General features: G+C 38.1%; 1 protein-coding gene across 1 annotated transcript in view; it reads right to left on the bottom strand.

Moving 5' to 3' along the window:
* Unc13c (unc-13 homolog C) overlaps window positions 1-12,425 on the bottom strand; it is a 269,849-nt gene extending 257,424 nt beyond the window's left edge. Inside the window, exon 1 of the mRNA XM_090358380.1 lies at window positions 9,206-12,425. Within this exon, the coding sequence (XP_090214506.1) occupies window positions 9,206-12,188 (2,983 nt within the window). The 5' untranslated portion in view covers window positions 12,189-12,425. The remainder of the gene's footprint in view (window positions 1-9,205) is intronic.
* Between the last annotated feature and the right edge of the window lie 3,606 nt (window positions 12,426-16,031).

Raw genomic sequence — 16,031 nt, forward strand, 5'->3', positions numbered from 1 at the left:
CTGTGGCCATAAAAGAAATGCAAATCAAAACAACTCTAAGATTCCACCTCACTCCAGTTAGAATGGCCAGGATCAAGAAATCTAACAACAGAGGGGATGCGGGCAGAAGGGATCACTACTACACTGTTGGTGGGAATGCAAACTCGTTCAGCCACTGTGGAAAGCAGTATGGTAGTTACTCAAAAGACTAAACATAGAACTCCCCCATGACCCAGCAATTCCACTACTTGGCATTTACCCAGTCGTCCAGAAACAAGGACATACTAAATCCACTAGCACAACGATGTTCACTGCAGCACTATTTACCATAACAAAGATATGGAACCAACCCAGATGTCCCTCAGTAGATGAGTGGATCAACAAGATGTGATATTTCTACACAATGGAATTCTATGCTGCTGTCAGCAAGAATGACATCGCCCCATTTGTAAGGAAATGGAAAGACTTAGAAAAAAATCATATTAAGTGAAGTAAGCCAGACTCAAAGGAACATAGGCTCAATGGTCTTCCTCATTTGTCATTATCAGTAGAAACCTTGGGCTCTCCTAGCAGAGATTTACGATAGAACAAAATGAAGATTCCTAAGACCATATAGAATGACGCTAAATGAAAGGACCTCCAGGATATAGAAACAAAAGCCATATAATGAGTGACTGTTGTCCTTAATGTACTATGTTATCTCTCATCTCTTTTGTTGTCCCTTGATTATCTCATATTGTTACAGTATTTCACTTTGTTATCTGATACATTGGATATATGCTTGGTTATTTGAAATTGGATAGGAAAGGGGAGAAAACAACATGGGGGTGAGGGTGGGGGGGAAAGACATGAGAAAGGGTATCAATGTATGTGAAGTAATGCACCTTCCATCTGGTGAATATAATGTAACCCTTCTATTAATTACAATAAAAAATCTATGGAAAAATAGGAAGAGCAAGGTGATGGAAATTAGGAATTCTGTGGTGGTACAGGCAGCTGATAAAATTAAGAAAAAGTAAGCTTTACAGATATAGTACAATGTAAGCAAAGACTTTGAGAAGGAGGTAAATTAACTAAGAGAATACTGGAAGGAAGAGTACATTTAAAAGAGAGAAAAGCTAAAATACAGGCTCAATAGCAGCTGCTAGCATACTCTTTCCTACACATTTGAAGAAAGTTTGTAAGAGCACTCATGATTTTGTTCCTGTTGGTCTTTATTTTCAGGTTATGGACCATGCTAAGCCAATACATGGTACAAGCTTGAATGGCCTATGGAGAAGACTTAAAAATCAGCTCCAGAATGATGACCAAACACGAAATTATCCATCTATACATAGGTAACTCAGAGGCATATTCTATACTGTCTACTAGAACAATGGTTCCTAATGAATTAAGGTCCTTATTAAAATTCGGATTATCAACCAGGCACTGGTGGTTCGTATTTGTAATCTTAGGCTACTCACGAGGCTGAGGTCTGAGGATGATGATTTGAAATCAGCCCAGGAAGAAAGCCCACGAGATTCTTATCTTTGATTAACCACCAAAAAAATCAGAAATGGAGCTGTGGCTCAAGTGGTTAAGCCCTAGCCTCAAGTAAAAAAAATGTTCAGGGACAATTCTAAGCCCCAAGTTTGAGGGAAGGAGAAAAAAAGGAAAAAAAAAAAACTGGGAGAAAATGAAGGAGGCGGTGACACTATTCAAAAAGAAATGTATTCATTACCTGCCAGGTAACTATGACCACTCTATCACTTTTACAATAAATATTAAGTAATCTCTTCTTTAAAAATCAGGTTGTATAGGATGAGCCCTGAACATGTCTTTTTTTTTTTTTTTTTTTTTTTTGCCAGTCCTGGGCTTGGGCTCAGGGCCTGAGCACTGTCCTTGGACTTTCTCAAGGCTAGAGCTCTACCACTTGAGCCTCAGCACCACTTCTGGCTTTTTTCTATGTATGTGGTACCAAGGAATTGAACCCGGGTCTTCGTGCATGCTAGGCAAGCACTCAACCACTAGGCCAAACTCCCAGCCCCTGACCATGTCTTTTAAATGAATTCCTAATCAATACCAAAGTAACTGGTCTGCAGGTCATACCAGAAGTTGCAAAGTTGTCGAGTTTTATTGAGTGGAATTGGGTCGATTTACCCAAAATATAAATATCTTTTATGAACTTCCTTGCATCCCTGACTCATTTCCTCCCTCCCACACAGTGCTTCCTAGCACTTTAAAATAAACTCATTGCATTCACTTTGTCTTTGGGCCTGCTTGGATGAGCTCTAACCATAGGAGTGTGTCTGCTGAGCTAGAGGGACAGAGTTCCTCCAGCTAATTGGTGCAGAATGAACAGACTCAATACTATGAAAAAGGAAAAGCAGGTGGAAGGGTAGTAAAGGAAAAGTGTGAGTCCACTGTAAGGGCTTGGGTTGAAGCTCAGAGTAAAACTAAGAGCTATTATAATCTTGAATAGAGGCTGGCACGAGAATTAACTCTGACATCAGTGGTCTCACTCTGGCTGCTGGTGGTCAAGGGCAGAGCAGAGGGCAGAGACGATGGAGGAAGATAATGAAGGAATATGGAGAGATGCTTGCAAAGGAGTCAAATCAGTTGATATGTAAGAAATACATAATGACATTTAAAGACATGAAGCAAAGTAGTCAGTACTAAGTATAAATAGCTGGGGGGAGGGAAGCGTTTAAGAATTGGTCCCTGAATTCTTAGGGGAGGAATGTATAGGTTTAATGCCTTTGAACAAATAATGTAGTGTTTATCAAAATAAATATCGGGAGATAGAAACATATTTGGAGGGAGGGTAAACATAAGAGGCACACAAGAATGGAGGGAGGACCAAACATAGCCATTACAGTCAATGTACATTCTGTAAAAAATGAATTACATAATCTAGGTAGGGACAGGAGGGGGAAAAGGGAGGGGAAACAAAGATGGGTGACACTGATCAAGAAGCATTTTACTGATAACTTATGGAATTGTAATTCCTCTGTACAACTATGCAATAACAACAACAACAATAAAATAATAGAGAATTTAATTCCTGAAACCTGTCAGTTTTAGGAAACTGGAATCCAATTATGTTCCAAGTCAACAGTAACAATGTCTATTTGGAGAAATTCTAAATGGTTGTTATTTTTCTTGACTCATTAGCTCAACTGCAGTGCTATGCCTGTGGAGCCAAAGACCCAAGGGATATAGAACATCCAATGACTTGTCATTCTATCTCACTGTGGCCTTGACAGCTGGGAACAATAGAAAAAGAATAAAGGCTCTTGACAACTCAAATGAGGCAATAAAATTAAACGAGATTTCAATGAAGAAAACTGATGAAATGGAAATAAAATGTGTCTTGAGTCAGAGGAGAAAAACATTTAATTGTATTAAGAAAATCAAGTAAGTACAAACCCTGATTAAGTTTAAAACTACAAATTTAAATATAATTACTTGACTGGGATTTTTCTGGTGTTACTATGATTTGAACTCAGGGCCTTGTGCTTAATGAGTAGGTACTCTACCACTTGAGCCATGCTCTAAAATAGATGAATCTAGATGATACTATGTTAAGTAAATCAAACCAGGTACTGTATTCACCTATATGTGGAATTTACTTATTTTTTGTTGGTCCTGGGGCTTGAACTCAGGGTCCGAGCGTTGTCCCTGAGCTACTTGGTGTTCAAGGGTAGCTTTCGACCACTTGAGCCATACTGCCACATCTGGCATTTTCTGAATAGTTTATTAAAGGTAAGAGCCTCATGGACTTTCCAGCCATGGCTGGCTTTGAACTGAAATACTCAGAGCTCAGCCTCCAGGTTAGCTAGGATGGCAGGCATGAGCTATTAGTACTTGGCTATCTACGGAATTGTAAAAATGTCAATCTTAGCCTGGTGCTGGTGGCTCATATCTATAATCTTAGGTACTCAGAGGGCTGAGATCTAAAGACTGTGATTTGAAGGCCAGCCACAGTAAACAAATCTTCAAGGCTCTTATCGCCATTTCACCAGCAAAGAAATCTGAAATAGGAGGGTGGTTCAAGTGTCAGGCTTGAACAGAAAAGGTCAAGTGAGAGCAAGAAGCCTTGTGTTCAAGCCCCAGTTCAACACCAACATTAAGTAATAAATAAGAAAGGTCAATCTTTCAGAAACAGAGCGCAGAAAGATAGTAACCAAAGGCTAAGGAGAAGTAGGAAGAAGATGATAAAGGGAATATGTCCATCTTAGCTGTCTATTAAACTGGAGGTGCAGCTTAGAGTCATCTATTTTACTGCATGATATCCACAGTGAACAATAACTATTGTAAATCCCCTAAAGAAATGCATTTTTAAATTATCATCACAAAAGAAAGATAAATTATAGGGGTGAACAAAGTGTTTATTAGCCTGACTGAATCTACCTACAACATATATATGGATCAAAGCTACACACTGCACCTTGCAAATACATCGTTATTATTAAAGAGAAATCTGAAAAAAGGTAATTACTTTACATTATAGACAATTCTAGAGTATTAAAAAGCAACAATACTAGGTCAAAAAATTACAGCTATGCACTACTACACTGTAGTGAATCATTTTGCAAATGAGTTGACTTTTAATATTATCAGTACTTCTACACCCAGCTTCAAGGAAGATTCTTGGGAGACTCAAGACAGATGACACAGAGAGAGCCAGAAGGAGATGATTGATAGGTAGGTAGGTAGGTAAGTAGGTAGACAGACAGATTATAGAGACACAGAGGGAAAATAAGGCAGCAAAGTAAGACAGATCCAGAGAACCAAAGGTTGCATGGTTTCCTTAATTTGTAGTAGAGAGAATGTACCTATAAATCTGTAAGTGAACATGTTGGCTGGTTGCAAATCAATTACTTCAAGTATAACAGAATCTATGGAGGGCTCAATTAGTATAATCATTTTGAAAAAAAAAACCAGGTCAAAGCCCCTAAAAACCAACACCAGTAAATGGGTAAATCCAAGATGGGGAGAGAGGCTAGTCAGAGATGGGTAGCAAATAAAGGAAGGGATGGGGAGAATGTAGTCAGAATCCATTGTGTACATCATAAAAGTAAGAAAAGTAAGAGAAGGGGTGGGTTGAAGGGGGTGAAAATGTTGAAGTGACACTGATAAAGATGTATTCATAAACTTTGTTGCATGATGCCTCTTTTGTACAATTTGAACATAACCAATGTAAGAGCAATACACACAAGATAATATGTTAGAAATGAAGCCTATGACTTGGCGGGGGATGGGGAGAAAGAGGAAAAACATGGAGAGGATAAAAATGTGCAAAAAGAAATGTACTCACGAAAGACTTGGAAAAAATCATATTAAGTGAAGTAAGCCAGACCCAAAGGAACATAGGCTCGATGGTTTCCCTCATTTGTAATAATTAGTACACATCTAGGATGTCTAGCAAAGGTCATATAGGATGAGACTAAATGAAAGGATCCCTAGGATATGGAAACAAGAGCTTTATCTTGAGTGATTGATATTCTTAATGTTATTTCTCTTTTCCTTTGTTGCCCTTTGGTTAATCTCATATTGTTACCGTGTCTGACTTTGTTACCTGGTATATTGTATATATATTTATTTGTTATTTGAAATAGGAGAGGGAAGGGGAAAACAAGATGATTGGGAGGGGATGGGGAGAGGTAAATGGTGACAAAAATATAATAATGGGTATCAATGTGTGAGAAGTAATTCACCAACTATCCGGCAAATGTAACTGTAACCCCTGTATACATTACCTCAATAATAAAAATAAAATTAAAAAAGTGTACTCACTACCGTATGTATGTAATTGAAACCCCTTTGTACATCACCCTAACAAAATTAAATTTAAAAAATATTTGAAAGATACAGAGAGAAAGTGTTCCTGTTGTGATACCTACCACACTTCTAACTTCAAAGAGTTTGACTTTTTTATATTACATATATAAAGAAGAACATGCAGTGCTTGTCTTTTTGTGTTTGGCTTATTCACATAACATAATAATCAGTTCTGGCCAACTTGTCCAGAGGGCAGAGTTTTTTTTTAAGTCTTTCTTTTCTCTTTTTTCCATATATTTTTATTGTAATTAATAGAAGGGTTACATTATATTCACCAGATAAAAGGTGCATTACTTCGCAAACACTGATACCCTTTCTCATGTCTTGGTCCCCATTTCCTTCCCTCCATCCCCGCCCCTCATCTTGTTTTCCCCTCTTCCCTTTATTCTGAAAAGCATACTCCACTGGGTATGTGCAGCACATTATTTTTATTCATGTACCAGTCCATAGACTTAGGTGGTTTCCAGTTCTTGACTGAAGTAAACACGGAAGAACAGATGACTCCAAGCTGCTCCTCCAGTTTAATAGCCAGCTAAGATGGCATCCTCCCTTTATCCCTTCTTCCTACTTCTCCTTAGCCTTTGGTTACCATCTTTCTGCTCTCTGTTTCTGGGTAGTGTTTTATAGCAAGGTGTTCATGGTTGAATTTGTTCAGGTTAGTAATGAAAAAAAATAAGGCATTGCTATCTCACCATGCCTGGGCAGCCAAGGAGAGAAAAATCTGTTGGCATCAGTCCAATGCCCAGTAAGCAGATGGCCTTGGGCATAAAACCATCATGACAATTGGCACCTCACTGGGATGCTCTGAGCAGGGGAAAGGCCTGGAAAACATCCTTCTTTGGCTGCCCTTCCTTCAGAAGCATATTGGTAGCACAGGATGGGGAACCTGCCTGCCTGCTGCAAGGAAGAGGGAGATGGCCTTTAAAATCTAGGCTACTGCAGCCTCCTGGGTAGTCAATCTGGTGCCTTTCAGCTTCCAGAGAGGATCTTAAAGATGTGTGTGCCGATTTCCTCTAGGACAGGGGATATCTGACAGATTTCATTCAAAGTCAGCTCAGAGAATGACAGCAAGCCATCTTCCAAGATTTTGGTAGAATCTGAGTTCTCTATAGCTAAGTTTTGAATGTCAGTTATATAGAACAAGATGGTTTTCTCTGATTGAGAATTCTTAGCATTGGCGTATAGATAGCTAAATGTATTTTTGTGTTCCTATAAGTGCTACTAGACATTTAAGTGGCACTTCTACTTCACAGAAGCTTGCTAACTTGGAATTTTTAATTTAGTTTATAAATGAATTACGTATATCGAGAGTATATAATGTGAAACCTATATAGGTCCAATCTGAGTAATGTCCCATTACTTGTCTTTAGCACAGTTTCTTTCTTAAAAAATTGAAGATCCGGCTGGGAGTTTGGCCTAGTGGTAGAGTGCTTGCTTAGCATGCATGAGGACCCGGGTTCAATTCCTCCGTACCACACACATAGAAAAAAGCTGGAAGTGGTGCTGTGGCTCAAGTAGTAGAGCTCTAGCCTTGAGAAAGTCCAAGGACAGTGCTCAGGCCCTGAGCTGAAGCCCAAGACTGGCAAAAAAAAAAAATTGAAGATCCATTCTCTTGAAGCTTATGATCTCATCTTATTTATGTTACCTAACCCTAAGGTTCCCTAACCAACTGATTCAAACTCCTACTATCTCTCTCCTTTGTCCTTTCCCCCTCTATCTCTCACACATGCAGAGTTGTGTTTTGCCTCTCTCTGACTAAACATCTCTATATTAACTACCAATAGAATATAATGTATTTACTCCACAAAATTGCCATGAGTCATAATAAACAAAGGCCTCTCCCCAAAATTACAAATGATATAGAAAGTATTAATTTAAATTATTTTATGTAACGTTTGACTACTTTGCATTTTCAAATCCATCTTACGTATAGATAAGCATTACAGATAAGCATTATCCACACTTTGAATAAAACTGCACCAAAGTCAGAGCCAATGCCCCATACATCTCTTTTATTTTTTTGCCAGTCGTGGAGCATGAACTCAAGGCCTGAACACTGTTCTTGGGCTTTCCTCCAGGCTAGTGCTCTACCACTTGAGCCACAGCACCATTTCCAGCTTTTCTTTTTTTTTTTTTCTATATATATGATACCGAGGAATTGAACTTGTGTCTTCGTGCATGCCAGGCAAGCGCTCTACCACTAGGCCAAACTCCCGGCCCTTATATACCTCTTTTAAATGAATTCTATAGTGTGTTGCTTCATATAGATGTATTTTAGAGTGGGGAAATCTAATTGTGATTCCAATTCTCTTAGAGCTTGTAATGAGTGAACAGTAAAGGCATTTGATTATTCAGTTAGTAACCCAAATAAACCAGAAAATGGCAATCTTTTTTAAGGTCTACTCCCAGTTTGACGAAGACAAGTCACAATTAGCTACTGACTACAAAAACAATTCTATTCTATTATTTTGAGCAGATATCACAAATAACATGAATGTATCTTTATGAAACATTAAAGTCAGAATTTTAGGTAAAGATGAAAAATTATAGTTGGGAAAACATTAATAAAATATAATTCATTAAAAAGGTATAATAATCTCTAAAATGTAAAGTAATAAAAATATAAATCAATAGTAAGTAATTTAGATGAGTGCACATTTACTTAGTTTGATGAATACAAACATTAATGAACTCTAATACTTATACATAGGTACCAATATTTGATCCAAAATTTCTTCTTCAGGAAATGAAGAATTGTTACATAACATTTCCTCCTAGTCTACTCTTCAGGAGGAAAATTCTCTAATCAGTCCCTTTACTAATTCATCCTCAATGATGTCTGACCATTTGGCCATGATCTGTGGTCTTGAAGGCATTATTCTCCCATAGTGCATCAATAGGAGATAAAGAAGTTCATGGTCATTTATGAGACCATGATTGGTGGGCTCTAGCTCTTTCTATAATCAGGCTCCAAATTGTTTGATGGGAAGAGTGGTTAAATCTAAATGTCCATCTTTTCAAAGTTACAATTAACTACACTTTTCTTCTCACTCCTATAAACCTAATGGAACCGAGGAGCAGACCCCAGGCTATGGCTGAAGGAGCTATATTTTGATTTCATTATTTGTCTTCCTTTACAACCAATGCCACATAATTGCTTAATATAAATGTAGCACAGAAATCTTGTTCAGTAGTGGGGCAAAGTGTGGGCTCATTTCAATATTACCCATCTGAAGTATGGTTGGATTTAAAATCATGAAGCCCAATTTGTTGGGAAAATGGAAGGAAAAATAAAACAAAGTCATTGCATTAAATTATCCCAAAGAAACACAGAACAACCTCTTAAACAGCACTGTTCAATGTTAAAACATGATTAACTTATGTAGTATTTAAATATAAGTACCTCCAGCCAGGATCTTCTCTTCCAACTCTGCCATTTGCTTCTTATAGGCCTTTAAAGCTGCTTCTTTAAAAGAGGGGCGGATTCTCTTTGGCTTCGTGATTGCCACGGGAGGTGGTTCAGGGATGTTTTGGTTTTCATCTTCTCTCATTTCCATGTCTACGGATGATTCATTGAAGGGTTCCAATTCCCCTTCACTCACCACATCATCTCCCTGCCCTTCATACCCCTCATCTTGTGGGGTTTCATAAGGTGTTTCATAGGAAGGGTGGTTGTACTCCTGCATTTGTTCATCCGCTTCTGTAATACTAGTCCTGTTTTCTAGCTTAGCCAGGACTTGTTCCATCACTTCCACATAATCTGTTTCATTATCAGCCACAGGTTCACTATAGTCTTCTTCTTCCTCAGCTTTGTAGTAATAGGGCTCTGTGTAGACATCTGAGTCAAGGGTTGTACTTGACTCATCTGCAGTTGATTGAGATAATGTCCGAAATCTGCCCATGAAGGAAGAACCACTGTCCTCGTACCCACTAAGACTCTGTGTACTTTTGTTCCATACCACTTCCAAAGCTGATTTAGCCCTCTGGAGTGTAGATCCAAATTTTGGGAAGCTGAATGTCTTATCAGAAAGGTCAATGCTTAATCGACTATGCCAAGATTTGGGTGGGGCATCCTCTGAGTCATCACTTTGCAGTTCACTTTGACTTCGGTACATCATTGACAACTGGCCCTGGTTTTGGTACAGTTCATTAGAATTCACCTCCTGAGAAGAATCATACTGGCCAACCCACTGGCCTTGTGGTTCATTATCCAACCCAGGGCATGGAGATGAGTTATCATCTTGGGTTAAATCATAGCTCTCAGAGTCATCTTGTAGGTCACTGTGGTATTTTCCCAAGTCTTCTAGGTCTTTATTGAGGACATCCAGTTGTTGGTCAGACAGACTGTTTGTGTTATAGTCCAAAGCTTCCTGTGTGGATGAATCTAAGCCTAAAGCAGCCCCTTGCTCTATTTGATTCCATTCTTTCCATGGAGAAAGATCCTCATGTAGAGAGAGCTGAGAATCAGTATAGTGACTTCGGTCTCCAGATGCACATGCCATGCTATTACTCATTCCACTATCCACTGTCTCTGTATTCTCAATTTCACTCTGTACTTGGATGCTTTGAGGGCTCCCATCAAATCGCTGGTCATACAAGGTTGTTGTGCCCTCCTGTTTTCGCTGCCAGAGTTCCCTGTCTGAAGATGACAAGAGGGAACTCCCATTAGTTCTAGTAAAATATTGGTTTTCTGAAAAATCTTCTGAGTACGATTGGCACAATTTGGAAAAGTCTGATTCAGAACGACTAAGTTTCCCAGTGAAAAAATCACTCTGTGAGTGCCAGAGAGGAGTTGCCTCTGCATACTGGGGTGTGGTTTGCTTTTCCAAATCATTTGATTGTGGCAGTTGGGAGGGCACTTTAGCACGAACAGATTTATTTGAAACTCTGCTGCTATTAGCACTTTTATTCTTAGATCTAGCACTGTGCGATTTTGAGCTTGACTTAGAAGTACTCCCCTTTGTGGGATACTCTGCTTTGGAAAGCACAGCGTAACTGTTTTGATTGAGGTCAGAGTCCAATTCTCCATCGCTGTCTTCAGGTGACTGCCAGTTGTTCTTCTTGATTTTGGGCTCTGGAGTAGACAACTTCATGTCCATGCTCTCGTATGTCTGGGAAGATGGTATGCCTTTCTCTTTTCTTTCTCTGATGTCATAAGTCAGAATATCTGTAGAGATGCCAATGCCGGTTCCTTTGAGTTTATAGGATTTTTTTAAGACAGAATCTCTTTGTTGAGGAGTTTCAAAGTACACAAGGATAGGTCGAGGTTTTGCATTTGGGCAGTCCTTCTGATGTCCTATCCTCTGAGCAAATTCAATTTTAATAGCATTTGGTGCATCTGAAAAACCCATTTTATCTACTAAAATATGGTATGCCACACTCTCCACATATTCAAATCTTTCTTCCGGCACATTTAAAAATCTCAGGCTTGTCTTGCTACCCGTATGACTTAAGTGTCTAATATAATCATGGATATCTCTAGTTTCTCTCCGAGACTGAACAAACCCAGTACGTAGCTGCTCAATCTCACTTTGTACAACCTCCACACTACTGGAGATCTCATCAATGGAGTGCTTGAGAGCGTTGACATGTCCACGGAGTTCAGAAAGTTCTGTTTCAATCTGACTTATTCCCTGAAGTTCCTTAAATATCATTTCCATGACATCATGTGTTTGGCTAATGCATCCCGAGGAGCTGAAACCAGGCTCTAGAGCATTGGTCTTTGGGTTTCGGGCTGTCCTATCCAAAGACTTGCTTCTTATTCCCCAAGTTTTCTTTACAGTGCTCAACTCTGAATCTGAGGAGACACATTCTTGACTTTTCTTCCATTTCCTCAGTTTTCGTAAAGCTCCTAGTTTTAAGCTATGCAGAGTGCGTTCTCCATCAGAGCTGCCCTCAGAGGGAGCCAGACTGCTTGAACTCTTTCTGTTGCGCCTAACTGGCATGGTGTGTGTTGACTGTTCCTGGTTTTCGGTACTGCTCCTTAGTTCGTTTAATGATTCTGAGTAGGAACTCTCAATAGAAGATAGCTCTTGAAGCAGATCTTCATTATCACTGCTGGTTATATTAGTATTCTTCTGCAGGCCATTGGCAATAGCTACTCGATAACTGAACGTTGGAGAGAGGGAAAAGTCTCTGTTAGCTTCCTCTTCTTCAATAGATAAGTTGCGAGCAGATGAACACTTTGCAATTTTCTTTACTGTGCTCTTCAAAGTGTTAGAAAATGTGGGGGGTTTGTTCTGGCCAGCAGTAGGAAAATCTTGATTCTTTTTCTGCTGATGATTCTCTCTTTTTTTGGTTGTATTTCCCAGTTTCTTTGTAAACATTCCTTTGTAAAGCTTATGGATATAAGGTAAAATCAAGCTCTTGAAAAGATTAGCCACCATGGAGAACAATTAGTACAAACGTCTGCCCCAAAGAAGTAAACAAGCAATCAGGATAGAAAGCTGTAAATCCAAGGCAGACATCACTGTTCAAATGTTCTGGGAATCACTGGAAATAGCAGGAAAGGCCACAATGTCAATGTCCTGTGGATACCAGAAGCAGAGCTCCATTTATGAAAGGATTTCCCTCTTAGAGGAGAGTAATTGTAAATCTCTCTGATTTCCACATAACTTCCGGTAGAGTCTGAAAAAGGACAAATATTAAAATAAGTGTCAGAATTCAATTCTCTATCCCATTTTCTAAAATTTTTCAAAAGTATCATGACACATAAAAATAGATGAAAAATTGCAGAGAGGGCAAAGAAATATCTGGAGGTAAATACAAATTTACCTATTACAAATTATGCCTTTTCTAAAAGCATTTACTGATAGCCATGATTGAAATGGTTAAAAAAGGTAATGAAGATTACTTTTAAAATACTGGTAAAATGGCAATTTAAATAGAGACATCAATTTCCTGTTGTCATTTCTACTTTATCTCCTTTCCTGAAGTCATGTTTATTTACAAAAACATAAGGATTTAAATGTATTTTCCCTTAGGATTAAAAATTCACTAAATATTATTATCCACATATGTAAGACTTTTCTAATTCAAGTAATCTCTTATTTCTCTACCTATTTAATTATTAAAATTTTTTAAATTATTAATCAAAATATATAACATATATGATAAATGGATGCCAAAAGAAACTAGATCTTATGTAGACACCAAATTGTCAAGGGAATACCATAAATTGAAAATGATTTAAAGCCATGCCAAGTTAGCACTGGAAAAACAAGGGAAAAAAAGCAAAATACATTTGCAATTGTAGGTAATACATTCACATTTTGAAATTTGTGGTTGAGATAGCAGAACCAAGTAGGCAGGACATAAAAGTTACTGAGGTATGTCCTGCCTACTGGAATAACATTCATATCCAGTCCTTCTTGTCTGTAAAAAGAAATTGTATTTCAACTCTAAAATCATTTGTCTTCTGCAGACTTCATCCATCACCCAAGCACAGTTGTACCACACAGTTAATAGGTTATTAGAATTCTTCCATATTGCAATCATACTTATTTCCTTCACTACACTGTGCCCTCTTTAGGTAAAAAAAATGTCTTAGATAATTTTAAACATTCAAAACAGGGGACACTCTAATATTTAGGAGAGAATCGGCATACATTTCAACCACTATGCATCTCTTACTAGGCTACTCAAAAGTCAACATTATCCTAAACTTTGTTATTTCTCTCAGTTACTTATCTCAATCAATGTTATGATTATTTTCATTCCCAAGACATACAGGAATAATCCCAGATTTCATAGGATCCACCCATATGCATGTCTGATCGTGTCACTTCATTCAACTACTAATTCAATCCTGGATTGCATATTTTCTCCCCTGGATTCTTGTGAAGAATGTTCTGTGACTTTGGATTTGACTGCCAACTTGATTAGTCTTGAAAACCCTCATAGATTAGTAAAGCACATTTCTAGGTGTGTGGTCAATTCCAGAGATATGCCTCATCAGTAAATGTTTTAAACTAGACAGTAGAATCTATAATTCAAAAGATTCTTTCCAAAATAAATATAATACATAAACATGATTTTATAAAATGTTTTCTTAGTAGTAGAATTCATGGTGACTTGAAAAGCACTGATTCAAAGACACTTCACATCTGGTAGAAGGCAGAAGGGCTACAGAGGAGAAACCTAACAACATTCTGAGTGAGAAAGCTCAGGGGAAAACACTGGGCAGCATGTTTCCTAGGCGGTTTTGAAAGCAAGTTCCTTCCAGCACAGAAAAAAAGATACCCAGGCTGGCTGTGGATGCAAGTGCCAGCCAGCCACACCAGTAACTATAGAGGAGTCTAGTGATGGAACAAGCTGGGATGAAACTAGTGACAAATAAATAGGTTGCTATGGAAGATTAAGTCTTCCAGTCTTGTCAAATGACTTTCCTGGGTCAATGATGCAGATTTCTTCCTATTCTCTGCATCTTTTCTACATGAGGGAATAAAAGGTCTGTGTGTATGTCATAAGAATGTTTGTGACAAAACTGATGAAATATACTATGGTGTAGGTAACTGACCCTTAAAATTCATGTACTAAAAAGTTTGATTCCAAGAGTAACACTGTTGGGAGCTTATAAGGTCATTCAAAAGACAAACCAAGACTGGAAAGTTGTATACATTTCTTTAATCTTTTGCATATTGTACCTACAGTCTAAAGAATAGTGTCTTATTTTTCTTATAAAGCATTCAACAAATATTGTGAAACTTTAAAAAAAATGTATTGCCTGCCAGACAGTCTTGGAGTGCTCTGGGTGAGTTGCTACATTAATATTTGATAGTCATATGTGAAATGGGTCATGTTATTAGTTCCATTTTACAAATGAAAAGATTGAGAGCATGGCTATTTAGTCCAAAGCTGCTCAGCTGCAAAACGTTGGAGTAGGTGCAATTTGATGTGACCAAGTTCTGAGTCCTTTCCTCTAAATGCCAGGTTGTCCAATTGTGCCTTGGAGTATCAACCTTAAAGAACAGATGGTCATGGATAGAGTACACTCACAGAGCTCACACCTTAAGAAAAATCTGTAATTTCTATTATTAAATCTTTATTCCTCTTTACTAAAGGATTTTGTTCTTGACTTCTGTATATGAAGTGATATATGAGAACATTCTTCAAGACAAGAATGAGACTAAGCCTTGACTCGCATCTTGCACTGTTGGTATGGCCTGGTTCTGCTCCCAGCCCTACAGCTTACTCAGTCTGTATAACTTCTGACCAATGCACAGAGAGAAAAGCACAGGGACATTGGTTCAGAAATAAGCAACTTAGAACAACAGATCTGCAAGCCTAAATTGTTATAAAGTTCCTGTTTTTGCTCTCTAAAGTCATTACCAACAATTCAACCCTTTCATTTTCCTCAGTATCACCAAATATAAAAACTCTATGAACATGACTGGCAAAATAGGGGTGTTTCAGTTGAATTAATGGAATTGCACTGGGGTACTTTTTATCCTACCACTCTTAACAGAAATTATAGCTCTAGACAAAGTCCCAAGAGGTAAGGAGTATGTATGGTTTCAAAGAATGAATCCTCAACTTTCACGCACAGCACAAAAAGGAAACCTAAAAGGTCCAAACATCTGCCTGAGTTCACCCAGCAGAGTTGGGGCAGAAACACAGCAATCCTGCCTCAACTCAATATTCTTGTCCTGGTGCTGTGCTATCTTTTTTTCCCGTAAAGCTACAACATCTAACAGTTTGGGCATTTTCCTCCAATTGTTCATATATACCTTGACAGGGTAATCTAAGTAAATTGACTTTTATCTTGAGTCTTTATAGTCAATTTCTAAATCTGGAATTGGAAAGTCCATTGAAATTAAGAGGGATTTCTGAAGTAAATCTAGTGAATTTTTGACATGCATTTGAGTTCTTATTCTGGAGCAAAAGTCACAACCAAATCTAGTGACTTCTGTACCTAACATATTACCATATTAGACAGGTGACCATCGAAATGTCCTATGCCAAGATAGAGGGTCTTTGTTCTTCCTAAGTGTGTGTGTGTGTGTGTGTGTGTGTGTGTGTGTGTGTGTGTCTGTGTGTTTACTATCAGCATCTTAACAGGAATGGATAGTAATATTTGCTATCTTCAATAAGCTAATAGGACTAATCTATCTTCTTGAAACAATTTCACAAAGCAAAATATCATGTTCATTTTAAAGATGAGAAAAAAACTTAGATGAGACTGTAGGTGAATTACCCAAGTGACAGAGCTATGATTTGAACAATCTCTA

The sequence above is a fragment of the Megascapheus bottae genome, chromosome 25 (assembly GCF_031878675.1).
Source record: "Megascapheus bottae isolate mThoBot1 chromosome 25, mThoBot2.hap1, whole genome shotgun sequence".
Classification (NCBI taxonomy): Eukaryota; Metazoa; Chordata; class Mammalia; order Rodentia; family Geomyidae; genus Megascapheus; species Megascapheus bottae.